Source organism: Choristoneura fumiferana, chromosome 13, assembly GCF_025370935.1.
Source record: "Choristoneura fumiferana chromosome 13, NRCan_CFum_1, whole genome shotgun sequence".
Lineage (NCBI taxonomy): Eukaryota > Metazoa > Arthropoda > Insecta > Lepidoptera > Tortricidae > Choristoneura > Choristoneura fumiferana.
The window spans coordinates 14077718-14098463 of NC_133484.1; the positions used below are offsets into that span (position 1 = coordinate 14077718).

At 38.7% G+C, this 20746-nt stretch overlaps 1 protein-coding gene across 1 annotated transcript; it reads left to right on the forward strand.

The window, feature by feature from the left end:
- The first annotated feature begins 335 nt into the window (after positions 1 to 335).
- Positions 336 to 20729, forward strand: LOC141434118 (homeobox protein rough-like). The gene is made up of 4 exons (XM_074096405.1): positions 336 to 627; positions 16811 to 16931; positions 17273 to 17386; positions 19928 to 20729. Exons 1-4 carry the CDS (start codon positions 336 to 338, stop codon positions 20034 to 20036), a joined length of 636 nt encoding a protein of 211 aa, XP_073952506.1. The 3' UTR covers positions 20037 to 20729.
- Positions 20730 to 20746: the final 17 nt, after the last annotated feature.

The following is a 20746-nucleotide window of genomic DNA, read 5'->3' on the forward strand; positions in this document are numbered from 1 at the left end:
TCCTGAGGGATGATGGGAATTCGCACCTGACGCGAGAAGCCCTCTCGGTCAATCCACGTGTCTGAGGTGCTCGAATAGCACGTGTGAAGTGCTTTCCATTAAAATGTCCTCAATGACGTGGTGAAAAAAAAACTTTACAAAAAGCCTCGTCTTAGCCAATTTAGCTTTAACGCTGCAAGTTTAAAAACTGCAAATAAATTTAATTGTTCTCGTTTGTTATACTCTGTCATTTCCTAAACATGTCGTCAGATTTGAACAAATCAAAAAGTTAAAAAACTACCGAAATATTTTAAATTAAAAACGTAAAGTGTGATCAGTAGTCCAAAAATTCCTAAATGTCGGGTGAGGCAAAAGAACCTGAGACTACAATTCGGACCCCACGACCGTCGTCACCACGCGAATTTTTCGCGCGCATTTACGGCCATCTTGAAGAACCTAAGGGCGGTGAGGCCAGTGAGGCGAAGGTCAGCAGTGTTAGCAGTCGAGGTAGCGAGTCGGGGTCCGATGTGGAAGTTGGTAGTGACAGGCAGGATGGCCCGCTATGGCCGCCAGCGCTGCAGCTGTGCCCGCGGCCGCTGTTACTGCCGCACCAGCAGTTGGCGTTCGGAGCTGGATTGGCTGCTTTTTGTAAGTGTTGCATACATTACTATTTCATTCCGTAATATTATTTTCATTAGCAATACGTTTCTTCAACGAAATCTAAGTTTTTTAAAACAAATAAATTTTGTCCTGCGTACCTACTAGTAGACCACCGAGGAATCCCGTCCGACGATTCGAAAAACTTTTTAGGTACGAGTATTTAAGTAAATCTTTTATTCCATTCTATACCTACCTCCATATCCATACTTAAATGAATCATTCATGAATGTGAAACTACTCAAATTGCTGAACCGATTTAGATTAAATTAGGGTTAATGGAATTTAAGATCCTGGGCCTTCCCAGACAGCTGCAGGTATGTCCTTACATATAACCTTTTTTATGCCTAAAAGGGGAAAATTCTGTAACGAAACTTCGTCATTTTTGAAATCAGAAATGTTGTCTTCAGAATCTTGTCTAGGTAATAAACATAAATGAACTGAAACAATTAATTGCTTTGCTCACCCGCCTTTGATAGCTACGTTTATGCAAGAAATGTGTGTTCAGCAGTTCCTCTACCTCCACACATACATAATATTATTACCGATTTTCTAAAATCAACCCCTAAAGGAATGAAATAGAGGGGGAAAGTTTTGAATATTCGGTGAAAGCTTTAGGGTGAAGAATGCTTTAATCGATGAAAGAGATGAAGAACCTCACCACAAATTTGAAATCTATGCGGGCAAGGCGGCGGGTATAGGTAGTGCCACCAGAGTTGAGGTCATGCACACAAGAATATATTGTCTCATGTATCTAATAATAGCGGGATTTTGACATTCATTTCATTCATTCATTCATTCATGAAATAAAATATTTTATTGGTTAATTATAACCAATAAAATAACCAATAAATAAATAAATAAATAAATATCACGGGACAATTCACACCAATTGACCTAGTCCCAAAGTAAGCTTAGCAAAGCTTGTGTTATGGGTACTAAGCAACGGATAAATATAATTATATAGATAGATACATACTTAAATACATATTAAACACCCAAGACCCGAGAACAAACATTCGTATTTTTCATAGAAATATCTGCCCCGACACGGGAATCGAACCCGGGACCTCAAGCTTCGTAGTCAGGTTCTCTAACCACTAGGCCATCTGGTCATCTAATACAGTATATTAATACTGGTGGGTTTCCATCAAGGTCTTAAAATTATACAGTCATAAGATCTCCACATTATTCCAACAAACTGCATGCATTAATTTTAATGTTATGGTTCCAAGCCCACCAAAAAAAATACTCGTAGGTATAATACCTAACAGTGGCGGCCCACGTTTTAATTTTTATTTTCTAGTTTTTGGTAAAGCTGATTTAATTATTTTTAATAAAAAAAAAATTACCTAATGTAATAATTTGCCTGTGACTCACGTTGCCTCATTGACATGCGAAAACAGCAAAATTGGAAGTGATAAAATAGATAGTAAATAGTAGGTAGAAAAGAAAACCTGAAGTAGGTACGGTCGAGGAAATTGAATTATTTCTTTAGATGAAGTGAAACGACTTTTGGCCATTACCAGAAATGCGATGGAGAAGTTAAGGAAAGTGAGGAGGAGTCGCAACATTTCCAAAGCCACCGAAGTCAGGCTCGTGCGAACAGTGGTATTCCCCATTTTTAACCCCCGACGCAAAAAGAGGGGTGTGATAAGTTTGACCGCTAAGTGTGTCTGTGTGTGTGTCTGTCTGTCTGTCTTAATCGGGTGGATCGATTTGAATGCGGTTTTTTTTTATTGAAAGCAGGTTTTCTAGCGATGGTTCTTAGACATGTTTTGTTTTATCAAAACCGGTTCAGCCGTTTTTGAGATATTGAACTTTGAAGTGACAAAGTCGGGGTTTTCCACTTTTTGTTGGTAATACGGTATTTGACTATTTTGTAAGTACTTATATGTTTTATAAATTAAAACAACACAATGCCTGTTATCGAATAAAGAAACAATTTTTAAGCTACCTTTACAAATAACAAAGTTATGAGGGTTTGAAATTCAAGATTAGACAGAGAAAGACATACTGGCATGTGACGTCACACGCCAGTACCGCCATACTTGCTGCATAGAGAAAAGCGTTTGAGAAAGAGACAGGTATATAGATTTTTCAAAAAATCACTATAAATCCAATTTTCAACCGATTTAAGTTTTCTCTTCGCTAAACACTGTCTGTCTATCTATATTTTCATAATAATATTAAGATATGGCAAATTCAGGAGTTGTCAAATACCGTATTCTTAACGCGGCAGAGACATGGACAGTGCGCGAGTTGCAATTTGGAAAGGAGTAAAGTGGCTACTCTAGAGATGTGGTGCTGGAGAAGGATGCTTGGTAGGTATATCATAGACGGAGTCCCTCACCAACGTGTCCATACTCCAAGAGCTTGGCAATACGCAGCGTCTATCGACCATAATACAGTCGTGCATGCTGCAGTACTTTGCACATGTCTCCAGGCGGTATGGGGACTCCAAAGAGCGGCTAGTCGAGCAGGGAAATGTGGAGGGCACCAGGTCGCGCGGCAGATCACCTATGCGCTGGACTGACCAAGCCGACAGACGAAGCCGCTGTAGGGAGCGGCGTATCTGAATGTGTCAGACAGTCTGTCAACAGATCGATCGTACGGAGAACTGTGTCCGCCTCTACCACCGACGCGGACGCCTCAACGTGACCACGACCGCTCTGCCAACAGCGACACGACAAAGAAGAACATGATTTCTTTGGAAAATGTATGGGATGTTACCATGACATAGTAGCACAACTAAGGTTTCACCCTGCTTCGTGATTCAGCTTCCTCGATTCGACATCTAATGCCGCATCAGGGTAGTATGGGTGGGTTCAATTCAAATATCTACAATTATTATTTACTTCGCATGTCTAAAATGCTTAAAAAACCGTAAATGTAGTATTAATATTACAACGAATTTAAAAGGAAACCTATCACGGCTATGTAGGCTTTTTATTATCTACCCTAACAAAGATAAAAATTTGTAGTTTTTATAACCGACTGCCCGAAGGACAGTTGTGTTTTTAGGTATGCTTTTTTCATGATATAAATAGTGTGATATTTTTATTCAAAAGTAACTAGTATTCAAAAATATCAGTTGATGATGAAAATGAAATTAAAAAAAACATGAAAGTCATAAGTATACCTACTAACCAACGTTGTGTATGTTGGTTTGGTACCCAGAGTTAAAACTTTCCCGATGAAAGCATCAAATTTCATAGGTATGTAGTAAATTATAATGTATATCGAAAATACAAACTGAAATATAGATGCACAGAAAAACCAGAAAAATAAGACCAGCGCTGGGAATCGAACCCAGGTCCTCGGCATTCCGTGCCGTGTGTTATACCGCTACACCACCGCTGGACAACGATACAGACACGAATTTCTGCTATGCGCCTCATATCTCAGCTGGTGTTGTTTCTTATTTAGCCACTTAAGCAGCGACACTAGCGACATCTATGCCGTAGCCCTCATCGAGATTCACAATCTTAATTTGATTGCTTAATAACGATATCTCTTGTCCGGGTGAGCGGTTAGTTCCGATGGAGTGCCGAAATAAGTTTCTCGATGAGGGCTACGGCATAGATGTCGCTAGTGTCGCTGCTTAAGTGGCTAAATAAGAAACAACACAAGCTGTGATATAAGGTGCATACGAGAAATTCGTGCCTGTATCGTTATCCTTTGTCGTTATCCAGCGGTGGTGTAGCGGTATAGCACACGGCACGGAATGCCGAGGACCTGGGTTCGATTCCCAGCGCTGGTCTTATTTTTCTGGTTTTTCTGTGCATCTATATTTCAGTTTGTATTTTCGATATAGGTTTTACGGGATGACAGGAAAAGTAACAAAAAATTAGGAATTGAAATAAAAAATACAAAAAGATTCCAAAAAAACAATCCTTCCATGTCCTTACTTATAAAATGATGCTTTTGTAGTTTAATGCTTGTAAATAATTTTCTCGCAATCGAAGAGAAAAATAAATTCACCATGCTTGAGAACTAAAAGCCAGCTTGCCTAACCACCTCGGATTAATATAATTATGGTTATCTTATGATATAAAATGCCTTTGCCTGCTTTTCAGTCCAAATTTTTTACAGGCTTGGTCGTTTATTATAACTTGTACTTAGAATAACATTAACCATTTTACACATTTTTATTCCAATCTAGATTCTCATTTGAATACATTGAATACATAATACTTAGATACCTCTACGGACCGATACTTAATTCAGGGAACCCTCAAAGCAAGATCAAAGATACTTTTATATCGCCGGACCATCTTAGCCGTGAAAATAAAATATTCTGTAGAAAAATATTGTGAATATAAAAGAGCGTGTTTGTGGAGATAATCCGTGGCAAGCTTCAGCTTCGTGGACGCCCGAGATACACAATCACAATCCTTTGCTGGTCTCTTTCAAAGTAATGAATAGAGCAATAGATGCCTGTTATTTTTTATAAGTATTTTTATACAGATTACCTATCAGATAAATTGAGCTGTGTTCGTTGAGATTGTTAATTAATGCAATTTGTTTAAGGGTACGAGAATTTACTTAACATACCTCTGAAACATTATACAAAAATGTAGCATTCCTATTTCAAAGTGAAGAACAAAGACAAAGATGCAAATGAACAGGCGAGTCACCTGATGGACACCCATAACATAAGTTCAATTACGGATGCGTTGCCGGTCCTTAGAGAAAACACTTTGAGGGGTGTCATACCAACTAGACTACCGAGAATCCGTCCAACTACGGACTACAACTACGTGCGTATTGTAAAATAGTGGAGTGGTAAAAAAATCCGGTGCCCTTGGCTTCTACAAATTTCGAAAATCGCAGTTCGTATCGTACCGTCCCTCTCACGCTAGTATTAAATTATGATAGCGTCAGCGGGACGGTAAGATACGAAGTTCGAATTTTGCACTTCTTTGTACACTTAGGGCACCGCTTAGGACCTGGTTTTAGAATAGGACGGACTCATTTCTTCCCGTGGTTTCCGTAAAAGGCTATTTATTATACTCTATCTTAATGTGAGAGTGGGCGCAGCGCTTTTTATTGCTAACTATATGAACTCCAGACTCCGGCACTGCGGTGCGAAAGGGAAGGAGAAAGACCCACACTATTTTCTCAAGAAAGTCGTCATGAAGGTTTATAAGTAGGTACTACTGACTGATCGCCAAACGCCGACCAGGACCACTCTATCAAGATTGTAGCGACTTAGAAGAGACTCGGTGCGGGTTCAAATGCCGTCCGACGATCCGTCCGAAAATTATTTTCTTTTCAGTGAAAATCCCAAAAGTTTAAAACATTAAATAATTATTAACTTCCTACACAAAATCGTGTATATATTTTCATTTTTGTTTTTGTTTTATTTCTGTTTACTGCTTATTGTTATTTATTAATTTTGTTGTAAGTATTTGTTTTGTGAATGTGAATAAATTTCTTCTTTCTTTCTAATATAACTCCCGCTGTTAGTGTGGTGCGGTCCCTCTGACACTTATACTATTTAATACGAGAGCGAGAGGGACGGTACGATCCGAACATCGAGTTTCGAGTTTCGTAGTAGGCCTGCAGAAAAGAGTGTTGCCCGCTGTACCCATCACTACTGTAAAGAAATAAAACTCTTTTCTTTGGACAAACGTGTAATAGAATTATTCGTCTAATGAAATACAACAGAATATATTCGTCTCATAGCACACTGAAATACTTCTGCGTAGCTGGATGTTATAAATTCTATACCGACAACAATGCTTGCGCAAACAAAATTCCGTTAAGCTGCTTATTTGAATGAAAATCGTTTCCATCAACAGCGATTCTTATTGCTATGAAAATAGTATCATAATGGTTTGTCGCGTGGTTGAAAAACGTTCCGCTACATCGCTCGGCTACTCCGTTTTAACGTGGAGTGGAATGGGAGCAAGTGGGAGAGAGTGAGGGAGTTTGGCGTAGTGTGAGGGAGTATGAGGGAGTGTGACAGCTCGCTTGGCGCCGCGCTGATGCGATTACGACACCACGACTCAGCGAGCGGCAATGGCTCCGACGTCGTCCCATTCGGACCCACTCTCACGTGAAAATTGTCGGCACTGTTCTACTCTGCTATAAAATCTACCCATTGTTCGCGGCTAATAACTATTATGAAACAACAATCCGTGAAACTGAATAGAAACCTACTGTACAGTGGGGGCAGGAAAACCTTCGTCAGTTATTAAATTGATTCCTTTACAAAGTCATAGACTCTTAGTAAGTTTTGAAACCAAAGTACTAAGTAGACAAGTGCATATCAAATTACACTTACTGGACATGATAACAAGGGTCAAAATAGTATACACCTCTAACATACCTATATCTAGTTTCATATAAATACAAAATCTTTTTAATAAACAACTTCGTAAAAGTTTCAATCAAATAATGTTCTATTTAATTGACAAGTGCCAAGGTGCAGTGGTAGGGTTGTTATGGTCACCTGATTATGTTTAGCAGGTTGACAGGTTGACGCAGTATGTCAGTATGTCCTACTCAATCGGTAAAGCAGATTAGCGCTCATACTGAGCAAAGGAAAATAGATCTTAGGGTAACGAACCTTTTATTACTCCGACTGTACCTACTCTACTCACATCAAATTAAATTAGGGATCTTTGAGTATCAAAATTAGGATTAAAGTGGAATTTTAAGAAAAAATTAGGACGTGTATTGGTTCCTTCTTCGTTATGGCGTTCTTGTTATGCAGAAAAGATTCAGAGAGTATGTAACTCGAAAATAAGAAACAGACGCAGCTAGGTAATTAAGTAAAAGTATTTGGTCGCGTAATTTCTGCTGCATTGGGTTTTTTTTAAAGTCCAGTTTGTGCCACACACGGCGACTCAAAATGAGTTGACCCATTTGAAGTTGATAATACGCGACTCACAACTCAAAAAATACGCTCGACTGGCTTCACCCTTTACCTTGTCAACTCTAGAGAACGAAATAATTGGTAAGTAGACAGAGACGAGCATTTTTCTCCTTTATAGGCCTTAATTCATCCAGTGAGCATTATGTACCTACCTACTACCTAGGTACAATGGTATTAGTTCGTTACGTCGTGGTGGCTACCACCCCAAAGACACAGGCAACATGGCATCCCAAAAAATTGGGGGTTAGAAGTTAGGTGTATTTCGTAATTAGCGTATGTACCTAACCTCCATAGGTATGTCAGATTGAGATTACTTTTAGTTTTTTTGGACAAAAGAAAACATCATGGAAAACCTGCACACAAATACTCGTAGTTATAAGCAAATATGAGATGTACGGTCGGCCCATGAAAATGATAAGCAACTTAAAACCATGTCAAATTGACATTGACAACCTATTTCATCACGCGTATGTACCACTCTGCCTTGATCTGGTTTAATTTGACAAAGTACTAAAGTGCTCAACATTTTCATGGGCCGACTGTACATAATGCATAATTATGTCCAGTCTATGTATAGTGTAAAGTATTTCTAATTCAGCTAGTGTAAGTATGTTTGCTTTGTCTACACACGTCAAAACTATGATGCTGATGCACAAGCGTGAGAGCGCACTAATGGTGCGATGGTGCGCGCTCGCTTGCAAACAGCATTGTGATTTACATTTGCCGTAATTTGTGTCTGTGAATCTCCTTTTAAATTTGGCTAAATATCAGTCATTGTCTAGTCATGAAGTTTGAGCTTTTATTCGATCGCCAAAATGTCAGGAGAATGCGCTAAAAACGATATTATTTTATTTCTAATCGGTGATCTGTTAAGTATAAATATTACTAATTTTTCTAATTCAGTCTTCCGAATATTTCAGCAGGTTATTTGGGTTAGGTTAATTGAACAACCCTTAAAGTAAAGGCTCATCGAAATTTCAAAGGGTCATATAATAATGTCTTGTAGGTCCCAGAATCTTCCTGTAGATCTTCCTCTCCGCCACTAATAGCTTATTCTCTTCCTTCAGTGTTAGCGTCCAAGCTTCGCACCCATACATTAAGATTGGAATGTACAGACCTACTTAACTAAAATCTACCTAAGGTGCGGTCAGTGTCAACCCCGCTCCAACAATCCTGGATCCACCGCTGCATAACACCTTGTCAATAATAACTTAAATTGAAAATATAAACTGAAATATACATGCACAGAAAAACCAGAAAAATAAGACCATCACTGGGAATCGAACCCAGGTCCTCGGTAATCCGCACCGCGTGCTATACCGCTACACCACTGATGGTCCATCACTGGTTTTACGGGATGACCGTAAAAGTACAAATTTGGAATAAAAAAAAAAAAAATGAACAAAAAGATTCCAAAAAACCAATATTAATAATAACTTAGTTATACTTCTTTTCATTTTGTGGTTTACATTTTTTTTTAAACTGTACAGACTGCATGTAACATCTCCCTACAACTTTACTAATAAAAGCGGCCAAGTGCACGTTGGGCCAGCAGGGCTACTACGAAACCCGAAACTCGAAGTTCGTATCGTGCGGTCCCTCTGACACTTATACCTACTATTTAATACGAGAGCGAGAGGGACGGTACAATACGAACTTCGATTTTCGAGTTCCGTAGTAGTCCTGCAGGCGCAGTGTAGTGTTCCTTCTGTCACATGCGGCAAATATTCTAAGTTTTAATCGACTTACTCAGCAGATAGTTTTTTTAAATCATATCACTATCATGACTTCTTCCAGATTTTCCCAACCAACAGTCTTTGATTATATAGGTACAACACTAGAGATAGAGTCTCAGTAGGAAACAATGCGATTCAAAAGTCCCAACTTTTTCTTGCTTGTGTGCGTGACGACCACTTGACAGCTTCATCTTACGCTCGCGTTACGTCAATCCGGTTGTCACTGTGTGTGCAAAATGATACCACGTAATGTCGAATCCCCCAATATTTGGGGGAAAATTATTAGAGCGCGATAGACGCCGGTAAAAGTAAGGGCTCATATAATCAAATAAAATATAGATAAATAAAACTGAAAAACTGTTTATCCTCTACATATGAAATTACCTATTTATGCATACATTTGAGGGCCACATTTTTTACCGCTCAGTCAGTATAATAATGTTTTATTCAACAAATATTAAACTCATTAAAATTACAATGATGTTTTTGTATTAGAGATTATATTCCATACAATCGATTTGATTTGATTTTGAGCTTTGCGGTGAAGGAAAACATCGTGAGGAAACCTGCACAAACCTGCAAAGCAATTTAATGGTGCGTGTGAAGTTCCCAATCGGCACTGGGCCAGCGTGGGAACTATGGCCCAAGCCCTCTTGGTCTGAGAGGAGGCATGTGCCCAGCAGTGGGACGTATATAGGCTGGGATGATGATGATGATGATGAATCGATTTGATTAAGTAGCACCTAGCGCCACGACAGTCAAATTCCTTTTTCAATCTTCGACGCTTTTCACTACCCACCCACGAAATCTCTTTAGTTGAAATGCTGAACAGCTGTCATAGGCTCTGAGCATTTTAAAGAAGACCTTTGGCTGCCTGCAAAATCAGCTGATTTTCTTTGCGACTTTTTCTAATTATGACCACTCATGACTTTTTTATTATAGGATCTGTAATAGGTATTTTGAAGACTGGCAAAAACTATGAATCGAATTGCATATGGTAGCTCAGTCTTCTATCAAACTAAAAAATATCTATCATAATCTTGAATTGATATTAATCTTATGAACGTTGTATGAAACACTTGACTTTTTTGCAAATTCAGTATTGATTACATTATTAAATCTCAGTTTTATGATCTAATCTCCCACATTATATGTATTTGTGTACAGCTTACTTGTCAATCTCGAATACCTAAGTATACTATGAACTAAAACTCAATCAGACGATGCAAATATTCATTCAAATATCAAAGAACATTCATTAGATTCGCCATTTTCTCAAGTCGATTAAAAGTAAAAATTGTTCAGGTTGATGCGTAAAATCGATACATTTCGGCTTTGTGCCCAATACAAACTTTTACATATGAATTGGACTGAATTATGGGGAATTTTGCACTGAAAACTGGTATCACCTATAAAAAATGTCAAACAATCAAACAATACTAACCAAAATAATTTAATCTTTTCTTACGAAATGTTATGGATTCTGGAGTACCTACTTACTGATGTAAAGTCACTTTATTGGAGTTTTTAATCCTCCCTTTACAATTTCGGCACACTTTTACGGCACATTTCGTCATTTTGAGGCACTTGAATCGCGCGCTCCGCATACGTTGCCTACGATGTCACAATGCAGACTGAGAGAGGAAAATGACATTACAAGCCAACAGTTGGCTTATATTTCTTCGGGACGTTTTCATGTCGCCTTAGGTCTATCTAGTGTTGTAAGTATATAATCAAAGCCAACAGCTTGCTTGTGGAGTGGAGGCAGGAGACCCTTACTTGCCTCTAACAAAAATCTTAGCAAACTAATGAAAGATCTATCCAACGAAATCTCACACTGCATTTAATCGAGAACATAAAATCATCCCCACTTTAATTACGCGCTGAGGAGGTAGGTAGGTTTTTTTCCAAAATGTTATCTTATCACTATATCGAAATGGACCACATACAGAATTATTCAAAATTACACATTAATTCTAGCAGTAACAGACTAAGCTAAGCCACGGACGGATATGGCGAAGCTATAAGGGTTTCTTATAGGACTAGGGAACCCTAAAAAAGAAAACGATCCTGATTTATATCAGGTCGATTGTTCAATTGTAGCCCGGCCAAGCAGAAGCCGCAATATCAATATCTGCAGATTAAAACAGAGATATAAATGTAAACAAGTCAGGTGTGGCATTCTCATTCTCTGACTCCCTTGGTCGAGTGGAGTCGTAATTAGGGATCAGCTAATGAATATTAAGGGGTAGGCTACAGCCACCCTAATTTTCTATTGTTAGTTTGGCCTTTTGTCCAGTAATCGCAGTTTTTTATCCCAAACAAAACAAACAGGAGGGATGATGATCGCAACGAAAATGATTGCTTGTAAAGATTTTGTGATTTTGTGTGTGTGTGTGATGTTGTTATAATATATTTTGAGAAAAAGTTTATTCTCTTTTAGAATAATTCACCATTTTTGAGAAAAGCTTTAAATATTAATCTCGGCTGAAATAGAAATTGCTGGCTTCGTATTAGTTAAACAGACGAGCTTGCGAGTACTCATAATCAGCCTACAATTGGCTACTTCCAGGCCACGACAATAATCTACTAATAAGCAACTTGTGCATGCGTGCGATAAATACGCTAGTTTTATATTTGCATGTCTTTGCGACAAACCATGTACCTGATAGCTCCATATGTCGCTTTAGTTAACAACTATCGGTAGAAACAATGTTTGAGCAAATAAATGATTGATTACCTACTGATTACTGAACACACATTTTTTTTATTTACCTACCTCGTTTTATTTACAAGTTCTTTAAATCAATATAAAAGTTTCCTAAGTACTTAACATGATTATAAAATTGCACGTGCTACGTGTCATACATTATTAGCCCTAAATATGGTCCAGGTTGTCACCCCCTCTCACAACCCACTTACAATTCTATTGAGCGGATGACAATCTAATGTGACAACATTGACATAAAGTCCGCAATGTGGGCCAATTACAAAGGATTGTACACAGCTGACGAATCTCACAACACCCTCTATCACTTTGAGTTAAGTATAACGGAAAAAATCCGAGTAAGCTTCCTAAGTAAGCGTCACTCAATTCCACATTAGCGGTCAAGGCACTGAGTAAAGCTCTCGAAATCTATGAAATCTTATATATTATTATGTTCAGGCACTGATTGCGTTAATGCTCGACATATCTCCCAATTGTTTGCCCATAACGAGCACAATAAAATTGAGAACAAAACGAGAATCCCACACGCAGCCTCTGTTAACGATAGCCATCAGGACGAAAACTTTCTTTTCTTCATAACATAACAATACAATAACAGTGTTCTCTGCCATTTTGGGCACACAAGTGGCTGCTACATTAGAAACAAAGACTATTGATGATTGCATTATGCTATAATAAACGACGAACGAGATTGGTATTAAATAGATGGTATTAGGTACTTAATACCTGCCTAATCATAACTAAATTATTTACTTATTTATTAATTAACACGATACTGGACAGGATTTAGAATCTACTTAGCATCAAGCCGAGCAGCGGAGAATTATTGAACATTTTATAAGGGTTCCGTAATTCTAACAAGAGACCTTATAGGCATAGCCCAGTGTGTTGTAAGTATCTACCTACCTCCCCATACGTAAAGTGGGGATGACTTTTTTGACGTCCCACAACAGTGTGGTGGTAGCGTGGATAGGATATTTAAAAGAGTAAGGCGAAGGATGAAACAAGTGAGGCAAAAGCTAAGAACCACTGCAAGGAAGAGTTTAGAAAGCGAGTGCTTTCACGTAAAAAAATCGCGTGGAAATCTATCAGTTTCACAGCTATGATGCTCACAGATAGACAGACATTGGCATCAAATACTTAACTTAGGTAAGTACTTAACTTACTTGGCGGACTCATCCTTTAAAGGGATAAGTCCGTCTTTGTACAAGTATCTCAAAGTTTGTCAATTGTATTTTGTTTCTTTTCTTTTGTACAATAAAGAGTTTACATACATACAAACTTATAACACCCCTCTTTTTGCATCAGGGGTTAAACACTTGGTCATTAATAAATTAAATAACAAAAACGGGAGTTAGTATCGGTAACTAATGGGACGGAATCGACCGCTAATTATCGGTGAGTCGAGTGCTTTGACAGCGTTGTAACAGACACCGGAGCGCCATATGCCGCGATAAAGTGCTTCAATCTTGTCCGGTCTTCCTGTCGCTGATTTTTATGCGCCATTAAGTTCGGACTGCATTACTATTAAATATCTCGGTAACACTGAGTGAAATCGATAGAGCACGAAATGATCGAAACTTCTGGATGGTACCTACTTAAATTAAATATTAAGTAATGCTAACGGGTGGTGGGACCCTATAATAAAATCCATGACCTAGATCACTATCGCCATCTTACTCGCTAATCCTGCTGCTAAGCAGCGGTGGTCGCACGGCTTTGTTCTGGGTGCGATAAGACAAACGGTAGGTAGGTACAACATACTGGCTGCAGATGAAGCAAGAGGAACGAGCCAAAAACCAAATTAAAAAAAATCAAACAAAAGTTACAAAAGCAGAAGTTAAAACCAGCCAAGAGCGTGTCGGACACGCCCAAAATAGGGTTCCGTAGCCATTACGAAAAAATAAAGCAATATTTTTCTAAGGATTTCGTATTTTATACGGAATCTTCCAAGTTTAGGTATATTTTATACCTTAGGCTGCTATTTACTCATAAACTACTAACAATTCTCAAGCAAACTAAGCCGTTATAGTTTTCCTTGAAAGTTTGATATACTTACTACCATCCTGATTTTTTTCAAATTTTTCCACCCACCGGTTAATTTATATTTTAAAGGGGGGGGGGGGGGGCGCTCGATTTTTATGAAAATTTGCACTTTAAAGTTGAATATTTCGTAAACAAATCACTGAATCGAAAAATCGTTGTAGCAATTCCCTAATGGTTAAGAAGAATAAGACCTATCCAACGATACCCCACACTATAGGGTTGGATGAGAAAAAAAATCACCACCTCTTTACGTCTATGGGAGGTACCCTAAATTTTTTTTTTTAATTTTTAATTGTACCATTTTGTCGGCATAGTTTACTTATATATCCGTGCAAAATTACAGCTTTCTAGCATTGATAGTCCCTGAGCAAAGCCGCGGGCGGACAGACAGACAGACATGGCGAAACTATAAGGGTTCCGTTCCGTATAAGGGAACCCTAAAAACAGACAAAGGTAGGTACGCTTGGAATAAGTAAAATTTATGTATCCCAATTTTACATCGCAGCAAGTTGATATAAGTAATATGCGACCTATAGACTCGCGTGTACAATTCAACGGTGTTGAGATCAGAAACTAAATAAACGTAGAGCTCATAATATTATTATTTATTACATTCGAATTGATTTACCTAAAATTTAAATAATTAATTATTGGTACCTACGATATATTATTGTGAAGGTTCAAGGGTGAAGACCAAAAAGTTGCACAGCGTTAAAGCTGACACGTAGCTAGCACGTAGTTTTAATTTCTATTAACTTTTTCCATTGTGACACGAAAATTAATCATACATTACCAACGCAGCTTTAACGCTGTGCAACTTTTTGGTCTTCACCCTCAATTAAATTAAAAATTATCACTTAATGTTTTTCATGATCCAATAGAAACGCTACCAGAGATGTGCTGTGTGTGTGGTTAATGAAGCGATTCTATTGGTTCATAAAAACATGAAAAACACATTCCTCGCAAGACATCCTCGCACATTTTTGGTGGAAGGAAAGGAGGGGGTAATCTATCAAGGAAACGCAGTCAATGACTTGTCCCTGTGGAAGCGTGCCCTAAGGTTGGATGTATTATCATTCATTCCAATATCGGATATATATGTAGGTATTGATGACGAGCCGTTGGACTCATATTTCTGCCCGACGTGAAATCCGATAGCAGAGATTAAAATTATCGACATTACCGTGATTAACCCTAGCGCGGGGTTTCCGCGCTTCCGCAATATGGCAGAGCTCTTACAAGCTCCTTTTTCTCATACCTCAGCCGGCAGGAACTACGAATCCTTACGTTCGAAAACCTTTTTCAACTCTATTATAGTGGTCAAAGGAATGTGGTTTCCGTCGGTGCGGCTCACACGGATTTGCAGTCGCTTAAACTCTGCTCTGAGAGAGTGGTACTAACAATAACAAGTGGCCACTAACAAAAAATCGGATGGGTTAGAGTTGATATTTTTTTTTTCATGAATGACCTAGGCATTTGTTAACTGTATTATAGTTTTCATATTTATGAAGGCGCGGCGATTGTATTACTTAAACCAAGGACCATGTATATAATGGTTCTTGCTTAAACAGAATAAAAACCCGTCTCAGTCGGTCAAAATTAATAAAATTTACTTCATCATCATCATGTCAGCCGAAAGACGTCCACTGCTGGACACAGGCCTCCTCCAAGGCTTTCCACTCAGACCGGTCTTGTGCTTTCCGCATCCACCGCGATCCCGCGATCTTAACCAAGTCGTCGCTCCATCTTGTTGTAGGCCTACTGACAGGCCCGACAGCTCGTCTCCCGGTACGCGGACGCCATTCGAGAACCTTCTGACCCCATCGGCCATCAGTCCTGCGAGCAATGTGCCCCGCCCACTTCAGTTTCGCAATTCTTCAGGCTATGTCGGTAACCTTAGTTCTACTGCGGATATCATCATTTCTAATTCTATCCCGCAGAGAAACCCCGAGCATTGAGAAGCGCCCACGTCTCAGATCCGTATGTCATCAATGGCAACACACACTGGTCAAAGACTTTTGACTTCAAACACTGCGGTAATTTGGTCGAAAAGACACTGCGAAGCTTCCCGAACGCTGCCCAGCCGAGTCGGATTCGACGAGTTATCTCTAAAATGTACTTAAAATTCAATATATTTTTATTTTTATTTATTTCGACCGACAAGCAAGGAAAACAAAAATATAATACCTACGTAACTTTAGATGCGGCCCGGTTCCGCACGGGTGCAGTGGTTAAGCTAGACGGATTTGGATGAAATTTGGTATGAAGTTAGCCAGATATCTGGAATAATAATATATACTACATTTTATCCCAATAATCACACGGGATAGTCAATGAAATTTGGAACTGGTGTTTATAATGTAACGTCAATAAAGACCACGATGTAATTAGTGGGAATTCCCACGGAAATCCCGGAATTTTAATTCAACTCTTGGATCTAATTGACTAACGCGTGCGAAGCCGCGGGTAAACACAAGTATATTACATGAGATACCAATAAGCGGATTGTTGACCTACCGTGCCGGTTAGGTAAAGTCGGTGCCTATCCACTCCCCTATTTCTCTATGCAATAGTAGGTATAAAAAAGTGAATAGGTACATAAGTAAGGGAACCGACCGTACTACATGGTAGGTACACTCAAGGACTTTTATTCATGAGCCACCAACCGAATCATTACGATTTTCCTTGTTGTGTTGGGAGATGGTTACATGGTGGCTCATAAATTAAAGCCTTTGACCGTACTACTTTTATTATAATTTTGTTGTTCATTCATTGTAGTGGCCCGCCGGCGGCGCAAGGAGAGTCGACCGCGGCGACAGCGCACCACCTTCTCCGCCCATCAGACCCTCAGGCTCGAGCTGGAATACGCACGGGGAGAATACGTGGCCCGGGCGCGAAGGTAACGGGTAGTTGACACCATCATCTATGCCTGCTATGTCCCACGGCAGCGCGCAGGCCTCCTCTCGGAATGAGAAGGGATTGGATCGTAGTTCCCACGCGGTCCCAGTGCGGATTGAGGACTTCACACACACCATTGAATTTCTTCGGTGTGTGCAGCTTTCCTCAGAGTATTTTCGTTCACCGTAAAGCTCATGATCAATTTCAAATGCACATAGATTCCGAAAACCTTAAGAGGTGCGAGCCCAGCTCGAACCCACGACCCTATTTAAGGCGCATACTTAGGTCAAATCGCTAACCAACCTACAGGGACTAATAAGAAACATTTATCTTAAATTCCAGATGTGAATTAGCAACGGCCTTGTCGCTGAGCGAAACTCAAGTCAAGATATGGTTCCAAAACAGAAGAGCTAAAGACAAAAGAATCGAAAAAGCCCAACTGGATCAACAGTACAGGTAAGATTAAGCACTTCATAAACAAACATTAAATAAAAGTTCCATAACAGATTTCTAGACACTAGACTTGTTTTCTCTTTTTAATTAATCTATATTTATAACTAGTTTTACCCGCGGCTTTCGCACGCGTAAACTATTCGATCTGGTACATTTGAAATTACGGGATTTTATAAAATTCCCCTGAGAATTCCCAAAATCTATACTTATTATAAGTATCGTGTCTTCATTGAGGTTGTATTAAAAACAACTGGCCAAAATTTCAAGACTCGCTAAATCCAACGGTTTAAATTTCACGATTTTATCCCTATCCCGTGGGAATATCGAGATAAAAAGTAGCCTACTTATATGTTATTCCAGACGTGCAGCTACCGACATACCTACCAAATTTCTTGACTCTAAGCCCAGCGGTTGTTATTTCGAAATTGTATCCCTATCCCGTGGGAATGTCGGGATAAAAAATAGCCTATATGTTATTCCAGATGTCCAGCTATCTACATATCAAATTTCATCCAAATCCGTCCAGCCGTTTTAGCGTTAAGTATTAACAAACATACATACACACACAAACTTTCACATTTATAATATAAGTAAGTAGGATTGGTAGGATAGGATAAATAAGGCTGACAGGTTTTTTTAATGGGGGGTCGGGGTTTTCATTTTAATATCGACGGCTGAGTTGAAAGGAGAAATTGACTAAGCGACATTTTTGTGAAAATTTTGAGACCTAGCTCAAACGACAGAGAAACATTTGCAGATTCCGAAAATGTATAATTATGTGTGGGTTTTGTCGACCAGACCAGACGACCAGATGGCCTAGTGGTTAGAGAACCTGACTACGAAGCTTGAGGTCCCGGGTTCGATTCCCGTGTCGGGGCAGATATTTGTATGAAAAATACGAATGTTTGTTCTCGGGTCTTGGGTGTTTAATATGTATTTAAGTATGTATCTATCTATATAATTATATTAATCCGTTGCTTAGTACCCATAACACAAGCTTTGCTAAGCTTACTTTGGGACTAGGTCAATTGGTGTGATTATTATTTTGTAATTTATTTATTACATACTTTTTTGATGAATGACCGGTGGATAGCAAGAGGAGATGTCGTTCAATGTGGCGTTAGAAGGGGAAGGAGGCCTTTGTTCAGCAGTGGCAGTCCTCCGGCTGATGATGATAGTGACTTTTTGATGTTCCTGTGAAGATGGTGGTAGCTCAAAGCTGGTATAACATTATATTTCGGGCTACATAATAACTTTCATTTGCTTCCATATTTTTTACAGACGCCATTATGTTTAAGATATTATACCACAGAACAATAAAATAGAATTAGAAAAGATTTTTTTTTTGTTCTGTGTATTATACCCTATGCACAGACTAATAAGAGATGACCCTACTCCCGACACTTTTGAGGAATCTAATGATACTTAAGTCAAAGTCAAAAGTCAAAATATCTTTATTCAATTTAGGCTATAACAAACACTTATGAATGTCAAAAAAAATCTACCACCGGTTCGGGAAAACCTCTGTTGAGAAGAATCCGGCAAGAAACTCAACGAGGTATATTTTTTTAAACAGATTTACAATATTATTAAATGATATCTATACATCACAAGTATTTAACACAACTTTATTCTTAAAACAGTAGGTTCGCTATTTGAAGGGATCGCTAATGCGGATCGGAATTATTTCCAAATATCCCTGTCCATGATATAATCATTAACTTTATAATACGACTTAGATATTAATGTCTTCTTGACCATAGATCTGAATTTTGTATTCGTTTAGTTTGTAATCTTTTTTGGAATTTTATTATAAAAACGTATGCAATTTCCCAGAAACGACTTTTTGGTTTTAGCGAGTCTGTAAGATGGAACTTTAAGCTTCCCTGTGTTTCTAGTAGCCTTTGGCTTATCGACGTTAGTAGGAAAATCACATATATACCTATCTACCTAGTCCCTACCTACATGCCTAGATACGTAGTTTTTAGTCTGTAAATTAATTATTGTATTTATACGTAGGGCAACATCCTACCTAAATGTTTTTGAAATTAATAAATTAACAAACTAAAACTAAGATACCTCATATCATATGTTGAAAACCGTACATACGTTTAGGCTACAGGGAGGACCAATGAAATGGGCATACATCCATATATACTCAGCGGCAAAAAATGTGGCTCACTCTACATACAAAATTACCTGTTGTAACTGCATACATTTGAGGGCCAGATTTATTGCCGCTCAGTATAAGTGCGAACGTGTGTGTGTTTGTATGTTTGTCCGTCTTTCACGTCGATTTTTGGCATGGAGATATGTAGGTTTTGGGCCAGAGCGACATGGCCTACTTTTTATCCCGAAAAAATGCACCGTTCCCGAGGGAACAGCACGCGATAACCGAATTCCACGCGGGCGAAGCCGCGGGCAAAAGCTAGTACGTCATAAAAAGCACGTCATTTGATTGGTGGTGTTAACATCCCGACTGCTTCCTCATATAGCGCCAGAACACGTAGGCAAAATTAACGTAAAACTCGTTTCTTTTCACAGACAGCTAGCCGCAGCATCAGGTATGTTCCCGACGGTGCTCGCTCCTCCATACTGCCCCCCGCCCTGCCCCTGCCTGCCGCCCCCGTCTTCTCAAACACTTCACAAATAGAGGCTATGCGTAGACAGACCCAGGAATGAGGTCACTAAGATCTTGAACTCCCCAAGGACTTCTTTGGGTCAATTAACTTTTTAGTGTATGTTATTCTGTCCCATAACTCAGGAGACATCAGTGATACACTCTATTAGAAATTTTTTTGCAATATAGCCATTCTTAGGAGATGAGCCACGAAGGAATTGCCTTAAAACTCTTAACTTTTAGTGGATTTATACCCATTTCGGAGACGTGGCAACAGGCTACACTAAAAAGTTGATTGGCCCCTTTGATAGCTAGATAATTATTTAATTTACTTTGTCTTACGATTACATTCATTCGTTAGTTATTTAAATCATACCTAAGTTGTGTTCAGTATGTACGTATCTAAGAATGTATACCATTGTCACATAAATGTATATGTAAGATTGATTTATTACATATATACCATGGGGGCTATCATATCTTAGTGGTTTATCAATTTTATTTAAGCATGATTTAACTTTCGTACCTAAACAAAGGCACTTTCTTTCGAGCAAATATCGTCCATCTATATTATTATTTGGGACAAACGAGACTAGAATGCAGTTTTTTTACTTTCTGCGTACGAAAAGATGTATAATTTTTTCTAGGATGTAAATATAGTGCAATGTAAATAATAGGTATAGGTGAAAAACTTGAATAAAAATGTAAGTATTATAAGATAATATGTTGAGGTCTAGGTATGT

Excerpts from the sequence above, each read along its gene's own strand:
- LOC141434118 (XM_074096405.1), top strand. The coding sequence starts at position 336 with ATGTCGGGTGAGGCAAAAGAACCTGAGACTACAATTCGGACCCCACGA. Across the intron at positions 628-16,810 it reads AGCTGGATTGGCTGCTTTTT|TGGCCCGCCGGCGGCGCAAG; the intron begins GTAAGTGTTGCA and ends CATTCATTGTAG. Across the intron at positions 17,387-19,927 it reads CAACTGGATCAACAGTACAG|ACAGCTAGCCGCAGCATCAG; the intron begins GTAAGATTAAGC and ends TTCTTTTCACAG.